The 12,834-nt window shown below is 38.0% G+C and overlaps 1 protein-coding gene across 1 annotated transcript in view; it reads right to left on the bottom strand.

Annotated features, from left to right (window-relative positions):
* Window positions 1–12,834, bottom strand: part of CNTN1 (contactin 1) — a 271,066-nt gene that overhangs the window by 58,243 nt on the left and 199,989 nt on the right. The window contains exons 13-15 of the mRNA XM_052789887.1: window positions 12,313–12,440; window positions 9,488–9,663; window positions 219–339 (exon numbers count right to left, since the gene is read on the bottom strand). Coding sequence (XP_052645847.1) covers window positions 219–339; window positions 9,488–9,663; window positions 12,313–12,440 — 425 coding nt within the window. The remainder of the gene's footprint in view (window positions 1–218; window positions 340–9,487; window positions 9,664–12,312; window positions 12,441–12,834) is intronic.

The following is a 12,834-nucleotide window of genomic DNA, read 5'->3' on the forward strand; positions in this document are numbered from 1 at the left end:
TATTGCTTTCCAGGAAAACACACGCTTAGTTAGACCTCTAAATGTCTGGAGTAGAATCAGTACCCTGAGTAGACTTGAAGGACTTTGCATGTTCATGCACTTCTCATTTTAATTTCTGTCATTTCTTGATAAGAAATAACATATTCTGAACACCCAGAAACACTCTGCTTGTCTAGGTGAAAACCAGCCACATTTCTGTTTTACCTGGAGAACCTTACCTCTTACCACAAGGTCAGCTGAAGCTGAGGAGTTGTCCACAATCGTCTGAGCAGTGCACGTGTACCTCCCTGCGTGCCGCAGCTGAACGTTTTTAATGAGCAGCTCACCGTTGGATTTAATCTGTCACAAAAATAGCACTTAGTGAAGCTGGTAAACATCCCTGTACACCCATGTGATACCTGTCTACACATCCCTCCCACCTGATATACAGCGGTTGCTGTTTCCAAAAAGCGAGTGCTTACTTCGAGAATGGATCACCCTCAAAGATACATCTGATTTATATGACAGCTGTTGAAAGTGTCCTGTGTTTCCTGAGGAGCTGCTGCTCTTCACTGGACATGAAAAAAACAGCTGTCTTAGTGAATGTTTTTTTACAGGCCAACACCTCCCTTTTACTTTTTGAAGCCCATATCTGACCATTAAATCTAGTCAAGAATTTTTTCATAAACAGCAGTCAGATGATTTTTCTGCACCATTACTTGCTTTTTTACGCAAGTTTGTGTGATAACATGTCATGGAGTCCTGCTAACAGAGCAGGATACTCTTTGGCTCTCCCTCTACAAGCCTAAAGCAGTACCGATGTTTTCATCGCAGAGAGGCTACAATCCCAGCCTAAATAAAGACGCACCAAAGAGATACTAAAATGCAGCGACTGCGAAGAAACAATCACGTTCAACACGCGTCACAGCTCCTTAGAGGAAATCTGCGCAGCGGTGCTGGCGATGGACAGGACGACAGCAGTAACCGTGACCCCCGTGGCGAGAGGCTGGGCTGCCATAGTGCCGGGCCGGCTCCACGACAGCGTGGACCAGGGTGGCCCCTTCTTTCGGCTCCCCGGGACGGGGTGCACACAGCGAGGTCTCAGCCTGGGGTGGCGAGGCCCCTGCCCTGCCGGCCGTACCAACCCCCCCACCACCCCGGCTCAGCTCTCGCTGCTCCCTGGCAAACGGCATCAGGACCTCCAGGGAAGCAATTGACTGTTTGGTGAGGCTCAGACCCTCATCATCATCATCATCACAGACCTTAATCCTTCCTCAACACTCTTCACCAATGCTAGACTGTTGGGAAAATAGATAGCTACGGTTTCAGATGGATAGAAGGTCCGCTATCTGCTGCTACCTGTGGTTGTACAGAGAGGCAAACTGAATAAAAAACCCACTGAGTAACTAGGTGTGCACCTGTAAAACAAGGAGTAGAAGAGAGACCACTACGTACACCACAGCTATTCTTAATGAAAAACACATTTTATGTTAAGAAAGATATTTACATGAATGTTTAAAAATAACACACTTGAAATAATTTTGCTTATCTATCCTGCAGTTTATTCCTGAAAAAAGATTATAAGGTTAAATCACAGGGTTATACATGTGTTAGTCTTAAAGGTATTTCAGAAAAAACCCAAACGTTCTCTCTAAAATATATCTGACTGCTTTCACGGAAGTCAGAATGTTACAAAATATTAACAGATGGATTTATACCACACTAGACCAAAAGGGGCAACATTCAGATTTCCTAACTCACTGCAGATTGTTCAGAAATGCAATCTTTTTTTTAAAAAAACAAACGCTGAGGTAACTCACTGCTATCCTGAAACCTTCACATGCAGGAACAAAAGGAATTCAGATGCAAAATGGTATGTAAAAAAAAATTTGCTGAATACTTAGGTGTAAGAACTAGTGTCATCATCACAGAAGGTTCTAGGGAACAGCAAAGACCTTCAATACAATCTCAAATATTATGAGCTGTCATTAGCGTCTCTGCATGAAGAAATGAAATAAAGCTATGTCATCCGGTTTATGTTTCCCAATCAAAAAGGGGGGGGGGTAAAGTTAAATCTTTTCCAAATGTTCTGAAACTGGAATGCCAGTTTAAAGTCTATATTTAGGGGAGATTAAAATAGCCAGATAATACTGTCCTTTTTCTTTCCAAACTCCAGTGAGGATTTTGGATGCCAGCTTCAAATTCTGCTGGCATATAATTTCAGCATAAACTAAAATCTGTTAATACCAATTTTTTTGGTCCAACATAAGAATTCGTATCTTTAAGAAATTACTGAGGTAAACTGTTGATTGGATAAAATGAGAATCAAGCACACATGAAAGAAACTGCTTAATTCTGACTAGCAATACTTCAGCTGATTGCCTTACAGGGTCAGAGAGAAATGCAGGTTACACTGTACCTTTTCAATTTTTGAGTGACACAAGTGCTATTAGCAATGATCAAACAGTTTAGTTGCATCAGTGAACAATCCAATATTCTTGATATACTTCAGACCATTTCTCTTTTAGTTATTACTAAACTATGTCCATATATATATTTTCACACTTTTCACTCAAGACTAATACGACAGGGCTTTTAATTTAATTTGCCAAAGCGCATGCAGGATACAGAGATGAGGTGAGTCTGGGACAGTGGCATTTCTGTACAGGTTCCCCCCCAGTTTATTCATGAGAAGTCCAGGGGGAAAAATCTGTGGGGATTACTGTATAAGCGAACACTGGCTGCCTGCCTGACTAACCACATTTAAGTCTTTTTTGTCTACAGTGGTCTAAGCAACACTGTCAATGGCTTTCAGGAAGAAAAATCAGTGGGAGTGTCAGTACTTCTATGGGAGCAGAGAGGGCGGCTACCTGCTTCTCTGCCCTCCAAAAAATTACAACAAAGAAGCTGCAGAAGTTCAAACTCCTTGAGTTTTCAGTTCCTGTTTTTCTTCCGTTTCGTTCGTACCAGTTTTGCTTTTAATAAAAAGGACAAACAGTTCTCTGTTTGAGTGCTGTGTATAAACCTCTAGTTTATTAACGCTAAATGTCATCCTAGAAAGAACCATGCTGCCTGTGAATCTCAGATCATTGCTTGCAGTTTGATCTGCAAATAAACATAAGCAAAGGTTGGGCAAAGCAATAAGGTTTAGAAAAACTGCATAAACTCAGAATTCTCATAATCGTATTATTACTTCAATAACAAATTATTACAAATTCTTAATAGTCTTAGTACTCATTAATACCTATGTTAGCACTTTAATTAAAACACTTTATTATATTTATTAATCATGTGCCCATATGCTTGCTCTAACATTAATTTCTCATACGGGAACTTGGTCTTAAAATCTAAATGATGAAAAACAGATGGGAAAATATAACAATTTAAAAATCAACAACCCTTATATATGGTATTCTATCTCGTTGGTTCAGAAGCTCTCCTGGAGCAAGGTTTTATGCAGTTAGTGATGAAGCTTTCCATACCTCAGAAGAAGCCTCAGTTCTTGGTGGTAAAAGAAGAGCTTGCAAAGCAAATAAAGAGCATGGGCATCAGCAAATTTTGTCCACAAATTAGATATGAATGCACTGTATGTTTTCATTCAAAAACCTCAGCTTGGCTAAGTTTAAAAATGCCTTCCTTCACTCAGAGAAAACTGAATCACAGACTGGAAATAGTGATAGCAGTACTCAGGGATGTTCCAAGGCTATCTGTGGTTCACCACTCAGTTATTTACCAAGCTTCAAGCAAAGACTTTAATCATATGAGCCCTATATTTACGCTTTAATAGTGATGTCAAAAATAGCATTGTATGACCTATTTCTGAGATTCATTGTTCTCTTTTGACTATCACCTTTGCCAGTGCACTAAATTACTGAAAGCCATCAGATCGTTCCCCTGTGTGATCAAAAATCATTTACAGGAATCAAGTCTTTTGACTGAAAGCAGTATCTGCTTCTGTTGGGACCTCAAAGACAATAAAGGAACTTACATTAGTATGAAGCTAACAAGCCCTTTGTAATAAAAAAACTAACTTGGCAGAAATAGAAGAACCTGGTAAGCAGAGACAGAGTCTTTTTTTTTTTTTAATTCAGGTTCAAAAACTAGACATCTGAGCTTCAGAAGTGTTTAATACACAGTGGAGGTAAGATGATAAGAGAATCGATAAGAAGTAATGTGGAAGAGGTGGGATTCTTGGTGATGAGATCAGCTTTTCCAAAGCTAGCAATAATTTAAAACATCTTTTTCTATTACCTGTTAATTTTAACATAGAGTTAAAATTATTAACTCTATGTGAGTTCATGTGAACCGTTTTGTTCCTGCCAGTAGAGGATCTGCTATGTGGTAGATACAAGTAGAACAGATAATCCAAGAGCTGTTGATGAATGTTAAGGTAAATGTGATTATAGCTGTTTTCCTGATCTTGAGATCAGAGATGACATGGGGACAACACCACCAGTGCAGCTGTACTGTCTCAATCGTATTCATAGGAGAGCTTATCTCACTTGTTTTATAAGCCATGGCTGGCATGAAAGTTACGGGCAAACAAAAAATCCAGCAGGATAATGATGACAGAGTCATTCCCGCTGAAGAATCTCTTCCTTCAGTGAACTATATTTATATGTAAAGGAAGTACAGTGCTAATTCTACCCCTGAAATGTGGACTGGGAAATATTTCCAACAAATATATTATTCTTCCTCATTCAGCATACCGCTGAGAATGCCTGAGGACACTGTGCTTTGTACCAGCATCCCTGTGGTAATATGCCCTGTTATTTCATTTCCAACAGCAGAAAAAGCCTAGGTACTTGTTCACTTACACTCATGGCTCACAACTTTACAGCTGATGATGAAAATTCACAATACACTGCAAACTACATTTCTCTAAGTAGTGCTCACACCTGGCTTTCTCAGCTCCTGCTACCTAACTAGGGATGATACATGTATATTGGTAGTTTGTGAAGTCTCACAAGCACAGAAGTTACAGTTAACTGATTTTGCTGTGTATTTTTTTAATTTTAGCACAGAAGTTGGCATATCCTGATCCTCTAAACAGACTACATTTCTTTGTGCTGGAAATAGCACTGTGGATTAATAATAGGTTTCCTCAAAGGCTTCTGTCAGAGCTAACTGCTTGTTGGCTTCACCCTCAGCGCTATGTCTTCTGCTTCCCTTCCCCTCCTTGCTCTTAACCACTGACTCCATCCATCTCATTCCATGCTCACTACGTTACTATTAGGCCCTAGCCTCTAAATTTTACCCCAAACCTAGCCAAAATATGTGACTTCCAACTCACTCATGTCTCAAGCGTCTCCCTAATACATCAAGGCACTGAAAGCAATGTATTGAGACAGTGCCTTTGGAGAGTCCTGCGACTCTTATTCAGAAAAAGCAGTAGCTCAGCTGATTTGGTTGGCCATGCTTCATGAACAACCACCTGCCCCCTCAATATATTCAACAAATTGTACTGAATGATCTCACTATAATGCTGTCTCCCAGGTTTTGTTCCAATCCATACACAGGTTCTTCTTCCCAATCCATACACAGCCTCTTCTTCCTCATCAGTGGGTAACTGAGCTTTCTTATCTAAACATGTTTCTCTAATTCTTTAATTCTCCTCCTGAAGTTTCTACTGATTTCCTGTCACATAGCTGTAGCTAGACTCCACACTCTGCAAGGAGGATTAACAGGGGAAGCAGGGAAGAAAAATTGAAATGAAAATCTTTGTATCTTTTCTGCGGCAGAAAACTGTGGAATGTGCGAGGAGAGACTTATACAATAAAACTGTCTACTCAATAATATGTTGAAGCAGGAGCATGCAGTAAAACACTTTTGTCTACCATGTCCAGTCAAGGAACTGCAAATGATAATAATTTACAAAAACCAAGCAGGTATTAAGCTATACTATATATATAAAAAGTAAGCTTTTCAATCTTTAAATATACATGACAAAAAGCAGATCCATAAATAACAAATCACTGAGCGTTAGAGTTTTCCAGATTCCTTGAAATGCTATATCTCTATGGGACATGAAAGGATGTGTTAATGTTTAGTTCCTCAATCAAATAATCAGAGGAACAACCATACATAAAGTCAAAAGCAATCAATTTAATAGTAAGATTTCAAAGACTCCATTTGACTCTTTGAAAGCTAACCAATTAATATATATTTTTTTTTTCATTTTAAATATCACCATCATAGGAAATCAAAACAGCACTGACAAATGTTCTTTTGATAAATGAGTTTTAGTACTAATATAATGCAAGTTACTTTTGCCTTCAGCAAATGATGGAGATACCAAAGCTTCCATTTAAAGAAAGAAGACTTATGCAGGTATTTACGTGAATTTCATTAGCATTCCATTATGTGTATGTGACGACAATATTAGTATTATTTTGGGAACTGAAATATTGTGGCTGTATCAAGTTTCAGCATGTTGATCTGCATTGTCACATAAATTAATAGTGATATTATCAGGAAGACTGATGAGGATCCTTCATTAACAGGAAATTATAGCACAGAGAGCATGCATCCCATATCCAGTACTTTTAATATTCATGATGGAATTTTTTTTTCTTTTATGATTGGGTGGCAGCATAGGACTCCACTGCTTAGAGCCCAGCAGCTAGGGCTGCTGTTGTCAAATGCACAACAGCTCACTCCTTTGCATCCGAGAAAGCCTGAGCAAACCTGCCACCCAGTGACTTGAGCTGAGAACTGCCAGAGATGGAAGTGGAAGGCAGGAGAAAGTCCCTTTCTTTGCTCACACAGGAAGGAAAAAACCCCTTAATATAGGAATATAATAATATATGAATGAAACAGAAATACTGCAAGTGCATATTCCTCTTAATTGCATTCTATATAAACTTTTGTATTGGATTAGCTGAATTTTTTTTAAATTCTGCAGTTGTTATTACTTAAGTGCTGAATCGCCAAGTAACTACAAATTGCAATTCCAGACTTCAAACACAATCCTGCTGTCCCCTCTGTCCTGAGTGATGAAGACTGAGCTGCCCGTGGAAGAGGAACAGAGATTATCTGCACTTGCTTTGCATTTGAAAGCCCAGAAGCAAGCCTTAGGAATGCAAAACAAGAAGCTGCCCCTCCTAAAATAATTTCTACCAGTATTGATCAAGTGCAAAAGGAACACAACAAACCAAGAAATATCCTTCAGGGAGATTGAGTTACACACTGACAAATTAATTGATGTTTGGATCTAACTTACTTAACTTTAACTAAGTGAATTAAGAGTTTGTCACTCTTCAGCTACTTCTGCATCTTATGGGGTATCCATCTCTGTTATCTATTGAAAGAGGAAACCTTCCAGCACAAGATTCAATACCCACATGAAGCGAACCACCTCTTTCTCTCTCTCTGCAGACCACAGAAGGTCTGTAGAGACCAAGCTAGCCTAGCAAAGCTAGCTAATCTGTTTTTAAAATAAAGCACTTCAATAAAGTGTTTAAAATATTGTGGAGTTAATCAGAATTTGGGGTCAGGAGATCCAGGACCACTAGCTATCTGGAAGATGGAACAGGTGGCTGGGAACCTAAATATTAAGTCAATCATCACAGAGAATAACACCTTACACACTTGCTGAGGCCCTTATTTGGCCCCATATTTGTCCACTTTAAGTGCTATGCTAGAAAGTGCCCTAAAATTGGGATTACATTTCAGATTTCCTTCTGTTTTCATTATTAAGAGGAAAACCCAGAAATGTGTATCAGTGATATAAAAACTGTCGTTCAACATATGACCAACACGTGGAGAAAGTTCAGGTTCCTTTCTCTTGCATTAACACAGTCTTGCATTACAAAGTCCTCTGGTAAAGGCATTTTCACCTTCCTTCCATGCCAAAATCACTGATTCATCAAAACTTTCAGCCCAATTTTCTGTTTCACAGAACACAATTTCTTTGTGTGACTTCTGTCAGGTAGCTAAAAGCAATCAACTAAATAAAATTTGATAAAACCAGAGTGGTTTTATTTCCTCTTTTACAAGGAATACATTTAATGGGGCTTTGCTCTTTAAGCTCTCATTTTGACTGACACTCAGACTGATTCCAGCCTTTATCTAAGGACAAACTAATGCCATTAGGAGGTGATTCAAGCTTTTTCAAGGTACTCCTATGCACTGATTAGTACTGAAGCATAAATATAAACCTATCACAAGTGTGCCTTAATAGCTACATGCAGGAAATGTTTTGAACGATGCTAGTGTACTAGTGTAGATCTACATATTTTGTAATTCCTGAGGCAACGCAAAATACACTGCAAACTCCTTAGCACCCTGCTACTAAGTTTGGACACAGACTTTCAAGAGGTTTACTGCAGAAAGGGCTTTATGTCTTTGGGTTTCAATGTTGTTCGGCTGATCTTAGCATACTTCTACTGCCTTGTTGGACAAGGACTTTTTCTGTCACTGAAAGACAGCAGTGTGACTTCTTAGGAACGTTTACAACTCAGCAAATGAACAGGCTGCAGCAACTCTGACTCCTCAAAGGACTGGTTTGTTCCAAATCAAGACGAGAATAGTTATGCTTGAAGCACCTTCTCGCATGGAGATAAACAGACGTTGAAAAAGAAAGAGAAAAAAGAATCTCTTGGTCCATGGAAAATCAAATAATATTGCCAGCCTAGGAGAAAGACTCTGCAGGAGGCACTTTTACATGGTACGTCATTTTAAACATGGAGCTGAAACTGAACATGGCCCCTGGCGATCCCGGACACTACAGGCACCATTAGCAACCTTTTCTCTCCACATCCACAGTTCTTCTTGGGAGCACAAAAAAAAAGGTATCTAATTTTGAGAATTTTTGTATCATTTAAACCCAGAACAACAGAATAAATATACACATGTGGGCAACCAATCTGAGGTTGTTGAATATTAGGTAAATTAGCATGTAATTAGACATAACCAGAGGGGATTTCTACTCAAGGTATTAATTTTGAATAAGCCTGATAGAAGACTGTAAAAAGATAACCATACATGCAAACACGAAAGATCTATGATTCCTCTTTCTGTGTGCCAAAACGAGTGTCTTTGTATTAACTTGTTTAGCCTTCTCACAAACTCTTCTTGCTCAGTGTTTACAGACTGTTTGACTCCTACCCACCATCTGGCCCGGTCTTGTGCCAAATTCCAGAAATGTTGATGAGAAAAACATGGGTAAGTAAAAGTGAATGCATATGCACACTTTTTTGAGATAATTTCCACCCTGTTTACGATCAGGCTACCTACTTACCAGCTATATTGACTATTAGTCAGAGTGGGATTGAACTGAGGTACCAAAATACTTACATCAATTTAGATATCTGATTTCAGGTATCTACCTGCAAGTTTCTACATGTCTGTAAGGTGTCTAAATTGTAATTTTATTTTATGTTCTTAGCCTACTGCATCTTTCTAGACCTGAACCAACACAACAGAAAAAGTAAAATAGAAAAGACAGCTGTTCACAATAAAGAAAACTAGGCTTTCACGTATTAAATAAGGATCTATAGTATCTTACCATAACATTCCTTTCATAATGTTCGTGCTCTTTCTCAAAATCTATTACAAAGCCATTTAGAGACCAAATAAATGTCAGGTCTAATGTGGGATCATGGGATGCAATGCATTGCATGGTAGCATTCTCTCCAACGGTGACATCAACATTCAACGGAGCTAAAGTAATCCTTGTGGCTTCTGTGAAGTTAACGGCAAACATGGAAAATTCCAATAAATAAATGTTTATCCAAATGTAAGCTCAGCTCCATAAGTGTTTGATTATACATTAAACCACTCCCTCAAACTCTAGTTTACATGTTATTCCGAACTCTAGTTTACATGTTATTCATGCAGCTACATTTCAAAGGACCAAACTAAAGAGAACAAAGGAAACATTTTACAACTGAAATGCCTACCTTCTATTTAGCTGTCCTTTGAAAATGGCTACATTTCAGTCTCTGAATCACATTACTGACTATTTAAAGCTATTTTTATTCATTGACTATATCTCAGGTAGAAAGAAGACAGATGATGAATCTTAAGTGACTTGTGTTGCATTTGTTTTTATTATAATATTTCTTACGCTTTAAAACCTGTCTCTTTAACGAATGGAAAGTCCTACTCAGTTGTCAGGCTGAGTCAGAATTCCATTAGAGCACTGCAGGGACTGAGATCTTAATTTATCTACTGAGAAAAAATATAATGGGTGCATAACAAACTACACAAATAACTACATGTGGAAAGGAAGAGAAAATAATACAACAAAAGGGAGAAAGCTGTATAACCCCCAGCAATGTCTCTTATTATTACAGAAACAAAAAAAAGGCAGAGATCTCATGATACTTGCTAGAGCTCTTGCTACATGCATCAAACTCCTATAGCAAATTAGCAACACTGTTCTGGAAGGGACTCACTGGATCGCTGACACCTGTTCCTTTTCTTTCAATTATTATCATAAAACAAAAAGCCACAGAGTATCTTCCTTTTGCCATCACATATAATATCTTTCCCACCAATATGAGAGTGGGAGTAGGGTACCAAAACCTGGAAGACAATAGCTGTAAGAAAAGAGCTATTGCTACTAGTTAAGACCTAGGTTCGAGCATGTGCCAAGGAGCACACTACACTCCACCATACACAGTACAGCAAAAAATCCTCAATATACCTAACATTTCTTGTCAATCTGCCTTTGAGAGAAACCTTCCCCCAGATCCTACTCTAGTAATGTAAAACCTGCTTAATATTGAGACTATGAGGATGGCACAACTACTGTTTTTTGCAGAATGGAGCATCTCATAGTGCATTGGAGCAACCTGTTAACATCTGATCTCTAAAGTCTTAGCTATGGACACATGCTTAGGATACCTGCTCCATTCTAGCGTTGCGCCTGTATGTTCAGCATTTGGTTCTACCATCAGTGATTTTCTACATGTTTACATAAAGTATTCTACCAGTCTATGAAGCTGCTGAAAAAGTAGTCCAGTGGCAGTGAACAAACAGCGTGTGGGAAAAACCATCAGACTTTGCAGTGCCTGCCAGCTTCAGATTTAACTTTTTAATTTCCTGTAGTCATGTGCAATGTCTGAGAAGTTTTATGGGCCACACAATGTGCTTAGGAATACCATTTTCAAAGCATTCTTCGTCAACCCTCATCATTGTCCACAGTGTGAAAATAATTTTGAAATATGTCATCTGACACTTCTGTTTCTGCTGTGCTGCAAGGGAGATGTCTTAGCCTTTTGGTTCTCCTTTTTAGATGAACCAGAGCAGAATTCTCCAAAATTTTAAAATCCTTTACACCTAGTTTATTAGGTTTATAAACACATAGTTTAAGTGTTTCACTGTGCAAATTTTGTATGCAAATGTTCTTCCTGATTTTAGAAGGTATGATATAACTATTAAGGGGCTGGATATTTATTTACATAACCTTTCAAAATAATTAAATGCCTGAAGGTAATATTAAGACATATAAAACTGCAGAAGCTGATAAAAAGTAACAACAATTATTAAAGGAATCTGATTAATCAAAATAAAGTCTTAAAATTCATTTGGTACAATACATTTGGTATAAATCAGCCAGAAAAATGCTTTCATATGATCTGATGATACAGATTAATTCTTACATTAGTACAGCAACATTGTCACATTCAGCATGATTTCTGGAACAGACATTAAAAAATGTGTTTGATAAATGAGTCTTCTACTATCAGTGATAATTGGTAGGCATAGCTGTTCATGAATGTCATCTTTCCTGCCTGTATTCTACAGCTATTTATTTATTTGACATCAGATTTAAAATACACAATTAAGGATATCAGTACTCAATCAGTAAATACTAATACCCATAAAGGAAAGGAATTTAGTAGTGCAATCATACGGCTATATGCCCCATCTCACAAATTTAATGCATGTTTCTTTAACTGCAATGCTTTCTCAAACTTGCTTACCCCACCAACAAAAAAAGAAAAGAAAAACTAAGGAAGGTCAGTAAGAGTCTCATTTCTCTGTTTGAGTCATGGCCCCAGAATCACACTTTAGCCTGAGTGCTAAGCTACCGAACTGAATGAATGCATTAAAATATGTTAATTTAATGGATCAGATTTAATAATCTCTTATGGAAAAATCAACCCTGAAAATTGAGATACAGTCTCAGAGCTCGTGGAAACATACCTCGTTTCTACTGAGCAATATGCTTTAAAAGCATCAATTTATTGTTTAATGAGCAATTAAATTAGAAAGAAAAGATATAAAATGGCTTGCAGAAGTAGTGCAATGTTGGAATCAAAATTAGTGATTTTGAATTAAGGGATTCTACCTGAAACAAACTAATGCAATTTAGAGGATTACCTGTCATTTCCAGAACACCAGTGCTATTAGCTTTTCCTCGGTTATTTTCTGCAAAACAGGTGTAGCGACCTTCATCCAACTTTGTGATATTGATAATTTCCAGGCTCCCATCATCCCAGATACGTATGCTTTTGAAAGGGCAAAAAACACATCAAGAGCGATCAGATTTTATATTAGAAAGCAATACTTTCAGTAGAATTGTGGTAAGTGAAAGAACAAACCACAAACATCTCTTGGAAGCTCACATCTACCTACTGCACTTATAAACACTCCTATAGTAAAAAATATTTAAACAGACTCTGGCATCATCATATGCCTCACATTGCTGGAGCAAGAGAGTGTACTTTCATTCACTTGTAGTCATTCAAATATTTTTCTTACAGTTTTGTGATACAATTCAATTCTGAAATGTGAACAGCACCAGACTGGTTTAAGTTGGATACCCTGCTACCTATCCAGATCCACACTGCTAGTAACATTTTGCCATATCGTTTTCCTGAAATTATACATTGTCCTGCTCCT

The sequence above is a fragment of the Harpia harpyja genome, chromosome 6 (genome assembly GCF_026419915.1).
Source record: "Harpia harpyja isolate bHarHar1 chromosome 6, bHarHar1 primary haplotype, whole genome shotgun sequence".
In the NCBI taxonomy this organism is placed as follows: domain Eukaryota; kingdom Metazoa; phylum Chordata; class Aves; order Accipitriformes; family Accipitridae; genus Harpia; species Harpia harpyja.